This window comes from Meriones unguiculatus, chromosome 3 (genome assembly GCF_030254825.1).
Source record: "Meriones unguiculatus strain TT.TT164.6M chromosome 3, Bangor_MerUng_6.1, whole genome shotgun sequence".
NCBI classification, from domain to species: Eukaryota; Metazoa; Chordata; class Mammalia; order Rodentia; family Muridae; genus Meriones; species Meriones unguiculatus.
Genome location: NC_083351.1, coordinates 12,694,010 through 12,710,062, shown reverse-complemented (window position 1 = coordinate 12,710,062; position 16,053 = coordinate 12,694,010). Strand labels below are relative to the sequence as shown.

Genomic DNA, 16,053 nt, shown 5'->3' with positions numbered 1-16,053 from the left:
TCTTCTTTCCTAAGGCTCAGTAGTTTGCAACATAGTTTTGGTGTTTGTTGACTTCCAGCCCTGCATAGAGACAGTTTTCCAGATATTGACATCAAAACTACAGACCCTTGAAATTGCCAGCTTTACTCTTGCCAGATGGGATTCATAGAAAGAAAATACTCTATATCGTTACCATCATTTTTATGAGTGAAAATACATTTTTAACATTTGCAAACAGTTACTACGTGATTTACTTTCATGAAAAATTGACCCTGCTGTTCAAAACAGACTAAAAACAGTAGACTTTTATTTGCTGAGCATTGAAGCTTGGCGGCTGAAGTCCATTACTTGCTTGTTTCTGAGCCCTGGCTGGCTTGAACTCGTTGTGTAAGACCAGGCTGGCCTGGAACTCACAGAGATCCATCTGCTTCTACTTCCCAAATACTGGAATTAAAGGTGTGTGCCACCATGCCCTGGTACTTTTCCTTTGTTGTTGTCAGTAATTATATTATTTGAGATTTATATATATGTGTATAATTTATTTTGATCAGATTCACAAACCCCCAGCTCCCAAATCCAATGCCAACTAATGACTGAAGGGGTAAATATGGATGGATCCACCATTCTTAAGTGCTTTCTCCAATATTTTCTGTGCTTCTCCCTTCTGCCAGGTTCCCACCTTAGGCTCACAAGAAGGTGCCTTTGAGAATGTTCGAATGAACTACAGTGGAGACCAGGGCCAGACTATACGGCAGCTGATCAGTGCCCATGTGCTCAGGCGGGTGGCTATGTGTGTGCTTTCTTCCCCCCATGGGCGCCGCCAGCATTTGGCTGTTAGCCATGAGAAGGGCAAGGTAAGTCCCATGATTCCTTTCAAGTCATTTTAGGTCCTGATTATTTTAAGTGCTAAGTGGAGAAGTGCTAAGATGACCATGTTCTGATTGGCCTTGTGAGAGGAAGCATCCACTGCTTTGGTTGTGAGAATGCTTTTAAGACTGATCTCATTAAACATTTTGGCTTGGGCCTGAGTCGTTTGGTCATCCTAGAACTGAGATGATTAGGGAAAGGTCCTGGCAAAGGCAGTGGTCAGCTGCTGTTCAGGACAGTTTAGTTCCCATTTGTGCCCATTTTTGGGCACTGACAGGCACAAGCTGAGAGGCCGAAGCCTTCATACGGAGACCCAGTGTTCCTTGTTTAGTCCATCCTGCTCTCTAGTGACTCAGTGATGCTAAGCTGGGGAATAGTAGCTATCTTTTCTCTGTTCTTGCCTCTCATCAGGGCTGTTGTCTTAACCTTAAGTGACAGTGTGGACAGCCCTTAAAAGCAGCTGATCCAGAAAGTGCTTTACGGGGTGCTTGGAATTAATTATGGTGCATAGAAATTAACTATATTATCAGAAGAAATTAACTGTATTATCTGCACAGAAAAGTTGGTTTCACTAATCCTTTTTTTGCCCTCATTGGGAGAAAGGGTTGAATGACCTTCCATGTCTTTATTTTGGGAGAAATATGGTGAGGCAAATCTTCACCTAGAAGGTTCCTAAGAGACTAACTCCACAAAGCAAGCTAGTGACCTACAGCCCTCCGAAGGGGGCCTCCCCCGCTGCCTGCTCTGAACTCTGCAAGGGCCAGGCCTGGGGCTCAGTCAGGCTCAGTGGATGGCACATCCTTTGCAGATCACAGTGCTGCAGCTCTCGGCACTCCTGAAACAAGCAGATTCCAGCAAGAGGAAGTTGACTCTAACCCGCTTGGCTTCCGCCCCAGTGCCCTTCACAGTACTGAGTCTTACTGGAAACCCCTGTAAGGAGGACTACCTGGCGGTGTGTGGGCTGAAGGTAAAGATCCAGGGCAGAAGCCCCGGCCTCAGCTTCTCTTTCTCCTCCTCACTGATAGCTGAAAGCATGGAAGCTACTAGAACGTAGAGGTTTCTCTGAGCTCACTCTCTGTCTCCTGACTGCTCTGATCTTTGTGTGTGCAGGAAACCTGAGTGTCTGGGCAGTCTGAATACAGTCTGGGGCAGGGAATCTCAGGAAGAAGGGGAACCATGGGAGCTCTGAACTGAATTGCCCCACTTTACCAGTCCCATTTTAACCATTTTGTTCTTCACCCCATGCCCAGGACTGCCACGTGCTCACCTTCAGTAGCTCAGGTTCTGTTTCGGATCATTTGGTGTTACACCCCCAGCTGGCAACAGGGAACTTCATCATCAAAGCTGTGTGGTTACCTGGTTCCCAGACTGAGCTGGCCATCGTCACTGCAGACTTTGTCAAGGTGACTGATGCTGGCTTGCTTTTAATTCTAGAACACTTGAGTTAAATCTCTTTGTTTTATGTTGCTGAGTAGGTAGCTACCACCTGTCTGTGGGAGTTGGTTCTGTACACATTTGTGACTACTTGTTATAAATTTGTGTATCTCTTCCTGTTTATGCCGTGAGGAATGGAAGACACTTACTTGTATGTACACTGCAGTGCCTAACGCCTTACTGGTCAGCCATGTTGACTGGAGGTTGAATACCCATCAGTCTGAAGCTGTAGTTGTTAGAATTCACTGGGGTGTTTTGGAGGTAGGACTGAAACAGATCACCCTTCTTTACCCCTCTTGTCACCCTGCAGATTTACGACCTCTCTATTGATGCCTTGAGTCCAACCTTCTACTTTCTGCTGCCGAGCTCAAAGATAAGAGATGTTACCTTCCTTTTCAATGAGGAAGGCAAGAACATCATTGTCATCATGTCCTCTGCTGGGTACATGTACACACAGCTCATGGAGGAGGCCAGCAGTGCCCAGCAGGGGCCCTTCTATGTCACTAATGTGCTGGAAATAAATCACGAGGACCTGAAGGTTAGAGCCACGTTCTTCTGTTCCATGTTTGATTTGTTTAGAAACTCCATTCTTGTCCACTTTTGGTTTTCCTACTTTTTCTTGAGTTTGCACGCATGTGTACCTAGCTTCTTTTTACTTCATAGCAAAAGCTAAATCACCAAGGCAACTGGCCTTTAAGGTCCCTGCTTCTCAGCATCTGTTAATAATAGAGTTGATGTCTTCCCGATATTGTTTTGTGTTTATGGTTGTTTGCTTGCATGTGTGTTTGTACCACATGCATTCAGCACTGGAGGCCAGAAAAGGGCAGCAGATCGTCTGGAGTTGGAGTATGAGCCTCCATGTGGTTGCTGGGAATTGAACCCAAGTACCCTGGAAGAGCAGCCAGTGCTTTCTACCACTGGAGTCATCGCTCCAGCTTGAAAAACTCTTTAATAATAGCCAGGGCCAGCTCTGGCTAATGCACAAAAGAAAACTAGCCCTGAACAGAAATCCCCATCAACTTATATATATTTTCACAGCCCCGAGTTATACTTTGAGCAGTTAAACTTGTTTCAAAGAGATAGAAATCCCAAGTCTTGCTTGTTTGGATAAGTAGGGAGATTTACAGTACAGAATATTGTCAGTTACCCTGAAGCAGAGCAGGGTACTTTTCCAGGTAGCTGTTCACCAGGATCACCCTGCCTACCCTGGCAGAGTTGTGTTCTCCCTGGGAGAGGCCTATGTCAGTTAGCGCTGTCATCCGGCATTGGCGTCTGTAAGCTGGCCAACAGAGGCATGCTCCTTCAGCTAAAATTTACCTCTGTGTAATGTGGTATTTTCTAAGCAAGGTTATTGGTAAGTCTTTTATGACACCGATCACGTTCACTTTTCACTGTGAGGCGCACTCAAAGGATTCTAATGCTTAGAGGGCAAGTGCCTTGTGATGGATGGTTTGAAGTTGTACCCCAGAAGCTGGTCTCTGGCCAGTGAGTAAAGTCCTGCACATGCCTGCTTTTGCTCCTACAGGACAGTAACAGCCAGGTGGCAGGTGGCGGTGTGTCTGTGTACTACTCACACGTGTTGCAGATGCTTTTCTTCAGCTACAGTCAGGGCAAGTCCTTTGCAGCCACCGTCAGCAGGAGCACTCTGGAGGTGTCGCAGCTCTTCCCCATCAACATCAAAAGGTGAGAGCAGTGGAGAATGCTGGCCTCCCAGATGCACTCACTCAACAGGGTTCTCTGCCCTCCCTTCTCATCCTCATCCCTCCTCATTACTGCATCCCATCCTGGGTCCGACCAGGGTTGTACTACTCCAGCTAGGTATCTTTAAAGATAAACAGCCACCATGTTTGGCAAGTTGGGCTTCCTGCTTGATGGTTCTTTACCTTGGAGACCCCAGGCTATAAGGTGCAGCCTTTCAGGGGCCAATGGGGTTCACTGATAGAGAGAGAGGAAACCTGTAGTCACCAGTTTGAAGAAGGGGATAGTGTCAGTGAGGCACTCACCCAGCCCCAAGGCCCTATCAGTTTGCCTTGGGAAACCCAGTTTCCCTTGAGAAGCTCACACTCCTTGCTCCCATCAGTAAATAGCATATTGCATCAGTCCTGGTGGGATGGGTAGAACTGGAACAGGTAAGTACATTCACCAGTTTTCCTGATGCCAGATATGGGAAGAAGAGGTTCAGAGTCTCTTCTACTCCTTAACTGCCACTGAAAAGCTGTTTTAGACCTGTAGGGAATTAACCTGGCTTGGAATGAAGTTAAATGGACAGAACCATGTAGGACACCATGCAGTCCACCTTAGGCTGGTCTAGGGCCTTGTGTGATTGATATCCTTGAAAGGTGAGCTATTCAGGCAACAAAGTCTCAGTGAGGACTCTTGGGGCACACGTTGGAGTGATGGTGGCCTGCACATGGCTCTTAGTAAACTGACTGATGGCAAATCTGAATCCCTGGTTGGGGCTTCTGTTCTGAGTTACATAGCTACTTATAGGACAGTCTTTACTGTTGATTGATTCTTTGTTAATTTCACATCAAGCACTCCAATCCCACTCATCTCCCCATCTCTTCTTATCTGCCCTTGGCAACCTGCCCGCAAAAGAAAGCCCAAAATAACAAAAACATCTTGTGGAAGCTGCAGTATTTCACACACGTAAAGATGTCTCCACATCTTTACTCTCAAGTGTTCATTGCAATGAGTCAGTCATTGGTCAGGTTCAAGGCCCTGCCTTATGCTACACTATCAGTACTGGATTCTTACCAGGACTCCTCTCATATCCTTTTGTTACCCTGTGTCATGGAGATCCTGTAGCTTTGAATTTATTGGACTGGTCCCTTAATAAGCTCCAGCAGCTAATAGGTAGGGTAGATGTTTGGGTGGGCCAATTCAAATCCCTGGATCTGGCCTGGCTGGTAACTGAGTTCATTGGTCAGCTTGCCAGCTCTCCTGCATCCACACCACCAGGGTAAGCTCTCCAGCACTCACCGAATGCCACAGCCTACAAGGGGCAGGGCCAGCTTTCCTGCTTTCTTACCCTGTGATCAGCTTCAACTCTACTGTGCTGCTCAGGCAACAGGCAGTGAGGGGTAAGAGGAGGGGATGGGAGGGCCTCTCTTGGCCTCTTCCATGCCTCCACATGGCAGATGAAGGGCAGGTCCAGCTCTCCCTCGCTCATGCCCTTGGGCTGGCTCACCCTCTACTGTGCTAGGGCAGTCTTTTTTAAGGAAGTAACTAGAAGATGGGGAATGACACCATGTCCACTTCTGTTGTCTACAGCTCCAATGGTGGCAGTAAGACTTCTCCTGCCCTTTGCCAGTGGTCTGAGGTGATGAATCACCCTGGCTTGGTGTGCTGTGTCCAGCAAACTACTGGTGTGCCTCTGGTGGTCATGGTGAAACCAGACACTTTCCTCATCCAGGAGATTAAGACTCTTCCTGCCAAAGCAAAGGTCAGTGCTCCTTCCCCAGTTCTCTACCTAGGAATCTGTTCTGTTTCCATCTCTGGCAGTTTGAAAAGACTTTTTCATCTCTGTATGGTGGCAGAAATCCATAATTCTAGCTCTGGGGAGGCTGAAGCAGGAGGATTAAGACTTTGGAGGCCAGCCAGCCTAAGCTATATATTGAGCCCCCATCTTAAGAAACAAGCAGATGGAAGTTGTCTCTCTCTTCTAGCTGCCACTTTTGTTGCCCTTTTGCACCCTGACCCACCTGTGGAGCCTGAGGTTTTTATTCTGGAGTGAGAACTAGCATTCCTTGCCCCCCTTGTCCTCTCCTCCTAGATCCAAGACATGGTTGCCATTAGGCACACTGCCTGCAATGAGCAGCAACGGACAACCATGATTCTGCTGTGTGAGGATGGCAGCCTGCGCATTTACATGGCCAATGTGGAGAACACTTCTTACTGGCTCCAGCCGTCCCTGCAGCCCAGCAGCGTCATCAGCATCATGAAACCTGTGCGGAAGCGCAAAACAGCTACTATCAGTAAGGCCCCTCCTGAACCTCATAGGCCTGGGCTCAACAGTCTCCTAGATAGTGACAGAGTGATGGTTACAGGAGCTGGCTCTCCTGCTTGTGCACTTGGTGGCTCAGAGGTCAGCTCTAGTCAATTTTCTGAAACAGGCCTATGTGGCAACCACCATTTGTTGCCCACTTTGCTGACACTCCATACCCATGCCAGGTTTTGGTAGTGGGTCACATGGCTAAGGGTTATGCTGGAGAGCTGACCTTGAATAAGCATTGTGATAGGGCAGATGATGGAATCTTGATTGGTTAGAGAGCAGAGTGTGTGAGCAGGGCCACAGTCTTTAGCTTTCAAGTGAGCAGAGGTGCTGAGACTACATAGCAGTGCTCTCTGTCAACCTGGTACTGTTCCCCACAGCAGCCCGCACATCTAGCCAGGTGACCTTCCCCATCGACTTTTTTGAACACAACCAGCAACTGACAGATGTGGAGTTTGGTGGTAATGACCTCCTGCAGGTGTACAATGCACAGCAGATAAAGCACAGGCTGAACTCCACTGGCATGTACGTGGCTAACACCAAGGTGAGGAGCAACACAGGGCTGGCTCACTTTGTGGGGAGCATTCTTGTGAGCAGTGTTGTTGGACAACCAGCCAACAAGCAGTATTGTTAAACTCCCACCATTGTTAGCAGGGTTACTGTGTACAGGGCACTAGGGGGTGGTTAGTGCTTGGGGTCAGAGCCTGGCACTCTGCCTCTCATGTCTGTCATGACATGATTTGGATGGAGTTCAAAGAAATTAGATCTTCCCCAGGTAGCCATTGAGGTAATGTGGGAGAAAGGACTGGTGATTTTCTGACATATACTTCTGTCTGTGCAGCCCGGTGGCTTCACCATCGAGATTAGTAACAACAGCAGCACTATGGTGATGACAGGCATGCGGATCCAGATTGGAACTCAGGCAATTGAACGGGCCCCATCGTACATCGAGATCTTTGGCAGAACCATGCAGCTTAACTTGAGCCGCTCCCGCTGGTTTGACTTCCCCTTCACCAGAGAGGAGGCCCTGCAAGCTGACAAGAAGCTGAGCCTCTTCAGTGAGTCAGCCACCCAGGGCAGGCTGCAGCCTTCTGTTGACCACTAGGTGGCTCTCTACTGTTAGGGCTCCCTGCTCTCCCTGGTTCTCCCTTTGAGCTCTAAGAGGCACCTGCCAGGAAGGGAGACTTGCTTGTTTCCTTATTGATGGTATTGCATTGAACCCAGAACTTTTGGCGTGTTGTGTAAATTAATGCTCTACCACTGAGCTGTAACACCAGCCCTCTTTTAACTTTTTATTTTGAAACAGGGTCTCCCATTCAACTGGCCAAACAGGCCTCAAGCCTGGGATCCTCCTGTCTTAGCCTCCTGAGTATTTGGGATTCCGGCCCAGTGTCCTTAGACCCTTTAAAAAGAATAAGTGTGATAGAGAGAAGGCAGGTTCAGTTAGCTCTTCTCTTTGGTGTTGCATTGGCCTCTTTGATGGAGCTCTTCTATGTCAGAGGAGGCAAGATTAATTCATGAAATCAGGAGGCATGTGCTCTGTCAACTGAGCTGTATCCCTAGCTCATTTTTACATTTTATTATTCATTCATTCATTCATTCATTCAGATAGTCAGTCAGTCATTTATAGACAGGGTCTCCTGTATTCCAAGCTTTCCTTGAGCTCACTGTATAGCTGAGGGTGGCCTTGGACTTCTGATTCTCCTGAGTTCTGGAATTAGAGGCGTGTGTCACAGTGCCAGTTTATGTGGTGGTAGGGGTGGGACCCAGCAAGTACTTAACTGAGTGAATCCCTAGCTTCAGGCTTTCTTCCATGTCCCTGAGCCTGTGTGCTCTCTGTTACTTACTGGCCACTTTGCTGAAGTTCTTTCTTCCAGAAATAGTTGCTGTTTGTGTGGATGGTGATGACCTATCCTCTGAACAAAGGAAGTGCTTAGATACCATTGGGAGGAAGGGACGGGAGGTGGCCACCACAGGGTCCTTACACCGTGGTCTCTGCTGAGGGAGACATCAGACTGTGGTCCATTGAACTGTCGTGTGTACTTGACAGTAGCTGGGCTACAAGTGTCTGAGCAGGCAGGTTTCTGAGTGACAAGGTGGATGTGGTTTGCATCTGAACCTGACGGCTTTGTGCCTTGCCTTGGAAGGGTGCTGTGAGCTCCTAGTAGATGCTTCCTAAAGGCTTTTCTTGCTTATTGCAGTTGGCGCCTCGGTGGATCCAGCGGGTGTCACCATGATAGATGCTGTAAAAATTTATGGTAAAACTAAGGAGCAGTTTGGCTGGCCCGATGAGCCCCCAGAAGAATTCCCTTCTGCCTCCGTCAGCAACATCTGCCCTTCCAACCTGACCCAGAGCAATGGCGCTGGGGAGAGTGACTCAGCCGCTCCAACTACGACCAGTGGCACTGTCCTGGAGAGGTACTAGTGTTGGCAGGGTTTGGCTTTATTCTTAACCATTTTGCACTAGCTGCAGAGCCCTTCTATGTCTTGAGTCTCCCAAGCATAGTCTCTGACTGTCAAGTGGTCACACAGTCCTTGGAACATTTTTTTTCCTCCCTAAAATATGCATACAGAGCCTGGGAAATGGGCTCAGAGGTATCTAATGCTGGATCTCTGTCCGGGCAGAAACTTGGTCATTTACTTAATGTTCCATAAGCGCTTGGGATAGCCACAGGCCAAGGACTAGAAAGTGCTTATGCCCATGCTCTGGATTAGGATCCAGGCTGAAACATCAGCAAACATCCTCCCTCTGTGCCAGTTGCATCATCTTCTCGTCTTTCTCTGTGGAAGTTGCTACTCTGTGGTAATAACACTGCCAGCAAGAGAGGCTGCTGCAGCATCTTGCAAGAGAGTGCAGTGTCCTTAGACCTCCCACGTGACATTCGAAAGCACGTGCTTGGCTTCTTTGTGCTGGCTGGCTGCTGGTTTGCCATGGTAGATGAAGCAGTCCTGATGTAAGAGTGAGCTTCTTACATTGTATGCCCTGAGATAGCCATGCTTGGAGATGCTGCACCCACCAGCAGCCTCCCCACTTCTGCCTTTCTTCCCCCTCCCCCCATTCATATATCGTTTGCTTAGGATGTGTTTCTAGGTTTCTCTGAGCTTCACATTTTTTTCCTTTTTTTTTTTTTCCTTTGCTTCTCCCCCAAGTTCTGAAACTGAGTCCCTAACCAAGCTGGACCGGTTAGTATGCCCTGTTTCTTTTCTCTGCACGAGTGCGTGTGTGTCAGAGAGCAGCGTCCGCATTGGTGTGGCTTTGCGCTGATTCGCTTCTGTCCAAAGTCCTGCTACTTTTCTGTTCTGGTCATTGCATGGCTGCAGAGCTCTCCATGTGTAAACTGGAGCCTACCTGGGACTGTGAGTGCTCCCTTGGTGTTGGCCACATCAGCCTCTCGGCTCTGTCTTCCTTAACCCATCCCTGCTGCTCATTCTGTACGATGGATGCGAAGGGATGGGGGTAGAGGGGCGAAATACCCTGCCAGTTCATTAGCTCCGGGAGCTTGTTCCACTTCCCTTTAGCCTGTGCCACCTCCATCTTCACTCTATCTTTGGCGCCTTCCTTTACTCATGCTCCTTTTCACTCTGCTCCCTTCTCAGTGCTTTCCTTTCCTGTCTAGACCACAGCTGTCAGGATGTTGGTCGTTTTACTGTGCCACTTAAATTCACAGGAATAAGCCTGGAGCATGTTATCTGATAGATACTGTTTAATGGCTGGGCTTCCTGCTTCTTCCCTAATGGAGAAGTTCCATGTTCTAAATATGCTTTGTACCATCCTTTAAATGTTCCACTGGCATGCATCTAAAGATAGTTTGCTTGCTCCTGCACTTAAAGCCAATAGGAAATGCCTGTGTGCATTTTCCTGGCTGTGTAAGCAGAAGCCTAACCTTAACATTGCCAGTGTAAACAGATGGCTTTAACTTCTCCCTTGTGCCTCCCTTTGCCTGCTGATCCCTGAGCACCTGAGCTTCGGGCACTGCTGCATTGAGACTTAAGCCCATCTCAGGATCCCTGCCACAGGCAGCCGAAGGAAGCGCATTTATCCTCTTTGAGGAAGAAAAGCCCCGTCTTTGAGTGGCGGATTATGAACATGGCCTCAGGTTGATCTCCAAGCAGGAGCCAGGTTTCTTCTGGCCTGTAACACAGGCAGCGATAGGCACTGTGCCTGTGGCAGGCCTTATTGTGCTTTGATTTTTGTATTTGGCATTCGGTAGCTGTCCCCAAGGTCCTCACAACTACAGCTTACCGGGCTGACATGAGGCAGAGAGAACAGTGCTTGTACTCAAGCCAGGCTTTCTGTCTCCCCAGGCTGGTTGTGAGTTCTTTGGAAGCCCTGGAAAGCTGCTTTGCTGTTGGCCCAATCATCGAGAAGGCAAGTTACTTCTTCAAAGCACACAGGAGCTTTCTGATGAGGCAGGAAGTAGGGTTGTTGGCTGAGGCCTGCTGCCTCGGAGCTGAAGAACACTGACAGCACAATCTTGATGTGCAGAGCATCCCTGAGCTGCTGCACCTGTGTCACAGGAGGGTTATAGTTTAGAAATCTTCTTTTCTGCTCTTTCTAGTCAGGGGTGGGTAAGCCAGCCCTGCTGGTCTGGAAGGAAGGAGGAAAGGGCAGACAGAGAACATTTTGCGCTGCCCTGAGGGGGAGAGTGGTAACCCTGCTGTCTTTCAGGAGAGAAACAAGCATGCAGCCCAGGAGCTGGCCACTTTGCTGCTTTCCCTGCCAGCACCAGTGAGTGTCCAGCAGCAGTCGAAGAGCCTCCTGGCCAGCCTGCACACCAGCCGCTCGGCCTACCACAGCCACAAGGTGACCATTCCCTCTCTGGGAGGCCTTCTGTAGAAATGGAGATTGTCCTGATGGGAGCCAGATAAGTTGGCTCTTCATCTGTAAAGCAAGGGCCTAGCGGAGCAAGCAGGAGGAAAGAACTCACACTGAGATCAGAGTCCTTAGGCTCTCCTGAGAGAAGTATGAATGCTCCTCTAGACTGAGAAAGCCATCTAGTGGGCCACCAGCATATTGTTTAATTTTATGTCCCTGTAACAGGATTAGCAAGTCTTAAAAAAGAGAGTGGGTGTGGGTGGCTGCTTCTCTGTAGGAGAGAGTGGGAGGTCAGGAATGTGCCATAGGTGGTTAATGTGCTAGGGTTCTGTGCCCTCAGCTGTGGGCTGGTGTGACAGGCATATATATGTGGCAGGTGGTTGTTCAGTGAGGGTTATTATTGGGCCCAGGGGGTCTCCTCCAGAAACAAGTATCTGCTGAGGGAGGGAAGCCAGGCCATGCTGGGTAGATGGGAAACATGGCAGTTCAGACCAGTGGGAGGAAAGGTGCTGAGGGCCACTGCCAAGCCTGTCTTTCATACCTCTCACTTGGCATCAAGGAATGAATTCAGTTTGCCAAGCTTCCCAAGGAAAGGTTGTTTTAGAAGTATCATCCTTGGAAGTGATTGGCTGTTGCAGTTGTGTTACTTGAGTGGATGCTAGCTTCCCATTACACCATGAAACTGTTTTTGTGGCTCTTGACTTTTAAAAGACAATTGACTCTGTATCAGGCAGTTGAGGATTGGGCAGCCTAAAGATTTAGTTTTGGTAACTGGTGACAGTTCTTGAGGGGAGGTACCAGCCCTCTTTGTGCATTAGTGCCCCGCCTTTGCCTACAGTTGACCCTCTGTGACCCAACTGTGTTATAGGACCAGGCCTTGCTGAGCAAAGCTGTGCAGTGTCTCAACACATCCAGCAAAGAAGGCAAGGACTTGGACCCTGAGGTTTTCCAGCGGCTAGTGATCACAGCCCGCTCTATTGCCGTTACTCGTCCTAACAACCTTGTGCACTTTACGGAGTCAAAGCTGCCCCAGATGGAAACAGGTGAACTTGGCCTACGTGGCCGTGGTCCTGAAACCTGCTTAATACACCTTCTTTGCCCTCTTGTCATGCTCTTCCTATTCTTGTTGGCTCTGATGACAGATAATTTTGTTCCCTTTGTAGGGCCTCTAACCTTGTCCCATTCTTACTAAATTGACCATCCTTGAATTTACTTAGTCTGTTAAGTGATTAAGGGTAGAGCTAAGCTGGGTTTCACCCTGGTGCCACAGCACAAGTGTGGCAGGGAGTGGGATTTTCTTACATTGTATCACTTTGTATAGTGGTGCAGAGGGCCATGTTCTTGGGGTGAAGCTAAGCTCAGTTTTGCCCTAGTACTTGGAGGCGGTGTGCTTGCGTGCTATGGCATTGCTCTGGCCCCGGCACCTTATCAGTGTGTGCAGTGGCTTCTCTCAGTGCTGCTTTCATCATGTCTCCTCACATTGGCTGGACATGGCTTTCATCATGTCTGCTCATGTTGGCTGGCCATGCCTTAGTACCAAACCTGATCTGCTATTATTAAAAAGAGCTTGTTGCTGCCTCTGTAGTCCCTGTCATTTGTGAATTCCTGTGTGCCATTGCCTTCTTGTCTGTCCTTCTGATGGTGCAGTCCTAGAATCATTCTAGAGGAATCTCAGGCCTAGGTTTAGTCAAACATTTGGAACAGGCATCCTTGACTCTGCTGTAAAGATCCTGAATGTTCCCCTCTCTATCTAATTCTAACACACAATGTTTTCTGTGATGTTCCTTTCCCAGACTGTTTTTTTCCCAGATGTGCCTGCTGGAATCTAGGGATAGTTGGCATATTGATTGGGGCCCCACTTGAAACTCCCTCCGCAGGCAAGCTTCCTTGACCTGAGTTAACCTTAAAACAAATTAAATTCTGTCTTAGATTTACCATCGTTAATAATTTTCTTTCTCCTGCGTAGAAGGAGCAGATGAGGGGAAAGAACCGCAGAAACAGGTGGAAGGAGATGGCTGTAGTTTCATCACTCAGCTTGTGAACCACTTCTGGAAACTCCATGCATCTAAGCCCAAGAATGCCTTCCTGGCACCTGCCTGCCTGCCAGGTATCATGTTAGCATGGGTACTTGGATCTTGATACGGTGAAGTAGGTATAAAGTCTTGAGCAGTGTGACCTTTTCCCTCCAGGGAAGTACAGAGAGACATCTGTGAGCTCAGTGTGTTGCTGCCCATGGGAATTAGCTGTGTGTGTGTGTGTGTGTGTGTGTGTGTGTGTGTGTGTCTATGTGTGTGTCATTTACTTCCTTTATGTGGGATTGCATAGTTTACATGGGGAGGAAGACGGCTCTGTAGTTGTTTTCTTCAAGACAGGGTTTCTCTGTGCAGCCTTGACTGTCCTGGACTTCCTTTGTAGACCAGGCTGGCCTCAAACTCACAGTGATCCACCTGCCTCCCTGAGTGCTGGGATCATAGGCATGTGCCATCACGCCTCACTGTGGTTGTTAATTTTAAAAACAGTGTATTTGAAAGACTTGGTTGAGAGCCAGTTTAAAAGATAGGAATGTAGAACCAGCCATGAAAGTGTTTTCATTTCCAAGCTGCTGTTGCCTTGGTTCCCTCATGTGTCACACTGAAAGTTGGGGAAGAGGAAGGACCCCACAGCCAAAGAGAAGAGGAGCTGCCCAGGGTCCATGGGTGTTTGTCGAGCACTTGGAGGGCTAAACCTTAAAAGGCCTGTCAGAGACCTGCCTTGCCAACACCTCAGGTTTGGGGGGCACAGGGTGGTATTATTCTCCCACTTTGAGTTTCCCTGCCTTGTCTGTGGCCGTCTACAGTGATTCCTGCTTCTCTGGCACAGGATCTGCAAGGGCTTTAGGACACTTAGAGAACAACTGACAGACTCTTATCATCGGTTTGGTTTGCTGTGTGTTTGCCTGTTTTTGTCTAGCCACAAAATTTGTACTTTGTTTCAGGCTTTCAATGATCCAGAGTTGTTGTTGACAACAGATTTTCAAATGATTCTTTTCTCCCATTTAGGCCTTACTCATATTGAAGCCACTGTTAATGCGCTGGTAGACATTATCCATGGCTATTGTACCTGCGAGCTGGACTGTATCAACACAGCAGCCAAGATCTACATGCAGATGCTGTTGTGTCCTGTACGTATCAGCACAGCCCCAGATGCCCCTGGGAGTATGTAGAGCGTAGCCTTAATGAGTAGCTAACCTAATGAAGTAAAGTAGACTTAAAATATGATGGGAGGGGCTGGAGAGATGGCTCAGCGGTTACGAGCACTGGTTCCTCTTCCAGAGGACCTGGGTTCAATTGCCGGCGCCCACATAGTGAGTAATAACTGCCTGTAACTCTTAGTACCAAGCGATCTGACACTCTTAGCTCCTTGGGCACTGTATAGAGGTGGTGCACACATCTATGTGCAGGCGAGATACTCATACACATAAAATTAATAAATCTTTTTAAAAATTGATGAAAATGAGCAATTGCAAATCCTAACCATGCTATAGAGGGAAGGACTTGATCCTTATTCAGTGCTTTCTTCCCAGGGAACAGTCTGGTGCCGGTAGTAGAATTAGTGCTGAGTAAGCATTGTTTAAAATGTGAAGGCTGTGTCATTGTGCTCATTACAGAAGACCTGTTAAAAGCACTGTCGTGGCATGGAGTAGAGAAGAGCATGAGGGCTATGTGATGAGAGGTCAGAGCTCGTTTATAGAGAGCCAAAGTGGCTTCAGGATCAGATGGCCTTGCAGCTAACAGGAAGGTAGTGGATAGTTTTACTGTGTCAAGTCTGGAGAGGCTGGTCTGCTCCATCCTGCTCCATTTGGCCAGGAGGACGCAGGTGTGGGTAGGCAGACTTGTCCCTTGAGTCAGTGGTTAACAAGAGAAAAAGGCGGAGTCGCTGGCTGACAATGGGATAGCTTAAGCGTGACACCTTCCTTTCCAACCTAGGACCCTGCCGTGAGCTTCTCCTGTAAACAAGCTCTAATTCGAGTCCTCAGGCCCAGGAACAAGCGGAGACATGTGACATTGCCCTCCTCCCCCCGAAGCAACACTCCGATGGGTAATGTGAAGTCTGGGTTAAGGCTGGACTCTGGGTGGACCAGTGGGCCCACAAGGAGGTGCCACTTTGGGATGTGCTGCTCATGTTGACCAAGGGCTTTCAGGTTTTTGTTCCCTAAATACTGTAGGGTGGTGTGTGAAAGTGCACACAGGTAAAGAGGGGCATAGTGGCGTGTGTCTGTAATTCCAGCACTTGGGGAGGCAGAGGCAGGCAGATGTCAGTTCGTTCAAGGCCAGCCTGGTTTACAAAGCCAGTCCAGGACAGCCAAGGCTACACAGAGAAACCCTGTCACGGAAAAAAAAAAGAAAGAAAAAGAATGCATACAGGTAGCATAAAATAAAGTCATGGCAACATAAAGGTGTCGTGGTAAACTGTTCAGGACACAGCATAGTGTCTGCATTTCCAGCTCCCACATGGTTGGGTGAAGAGCTTATATTTGCCTGAGGCATTCTAAAAGCCACTTGAAAAAACAAAACAAAACACATATAAAGACAATTTAAAAATGACTGTGATGTTGGGCAAGTTTCAGGGAGGAGGGTACAGGATGGATGGGACAGACACTGAATTTGAGGCTAGCCTGGGCCATATGGCAAGACCCTGTCTCTAAAATAAAATCAGGGTCTTAGTTAATAATTAAAATTTTAAAAATACATTGCTATTGGGCTTGCATTCTTGGCACTCAGGAAGCTTAAGTGCTCAAGGCCAGCCTAGGCTGTCAGGTGGGCCCTTGTCTCCCAAACCCAAAAGACACAGTTTAGAAACTCACAGTGAGAGCTAGTGAGAAGGCTATAGTGGTAAAAGTGCTGGCTACCAAGCCGACAACTTGAGTTTGAGCTGGTCTGTGAGACCCATGTGGTAGGAGGATCACGTTAGTGGTCCTGTGACT

General features: G+C 48.2%; 1 protein-coding gene across 9 annotated transcripts in view; it reads left to right on the top strand.

Moving 5' to 3' along the window:
• The window catches only part of Ubr4 (ubiquitin protein ligase E3 component n-recognin 4), a 113,077-nt gene that overhangs the window by 44,878 nt on the left and 52,146 nt on the right, over positions 1–16,053 (top strand). For 4 of the 9 annotated variants that reach the window (XM_021627182.2, XM_021627407.2, XM_021627231.2 and 1 more), the window contains exons 40-57: positions 651–833; positions 1,655–1,813; positions 2,097–2,249; positions 2,591–2,818; positions 3,806–3,963; positions 5,554–5,725; positions 6,056–6,257; positions 6,655–6,818; positions 7,116–7,332; positions 8,476–8,692; positions 9,425–9,457; positions 10,580–10,643; positions 10,944–11,078; positions 11,959–12,133; positions 12,884–12,967; positions 13,057–13,197; positions 14,129–14,250; positions 15,056–15,167. In XM_021627182.2, the coding sequence (XP_021482857.1) occupies positions 651–833; positions 1,655–1,813; positions 2,097–2,249; positions 2,591–2,818; positions 3,806–3,963; positions 5,554–5,725; positions 6,056–6,257; positions 6,655–6,818; positions 7,116–7,332; positions 8,476–8,692; positions 9,425–9,457; positions 10,580–10,643; positions 10,944–11,078; positions 11,959–12,133; positions 12,884–12,967; positions 13,057–13,197; positions 14,129–14,250; positions 15,056–15,167 (2,719 nt within the window). The remainder of the gene's footprint in view (positions 1–650; positions 834–1,654; positions 1,814–2,096; positions 2,250–2,590; positions 2,819–3,805; positions 3,964–5,553; positions 5,726–6,055; positions 6,258–6,654; positions 6,819–7,115; positions 7,333–8,475; positions 8,693–9,424; positions 9,458–10,579; positions 10,644–10,943; positions 11,079–11,958; positions 12,134–12,883; positions 12,968–13,056; positions 13,198–14,128; positions 14,251–15,055; positions 15,168–16,053) is intronic. The other 5 variants (XM_021627601.2, XM_021627347.2, XM_060379176.1 and 2 more) reach the window with 4 other exon arrangements.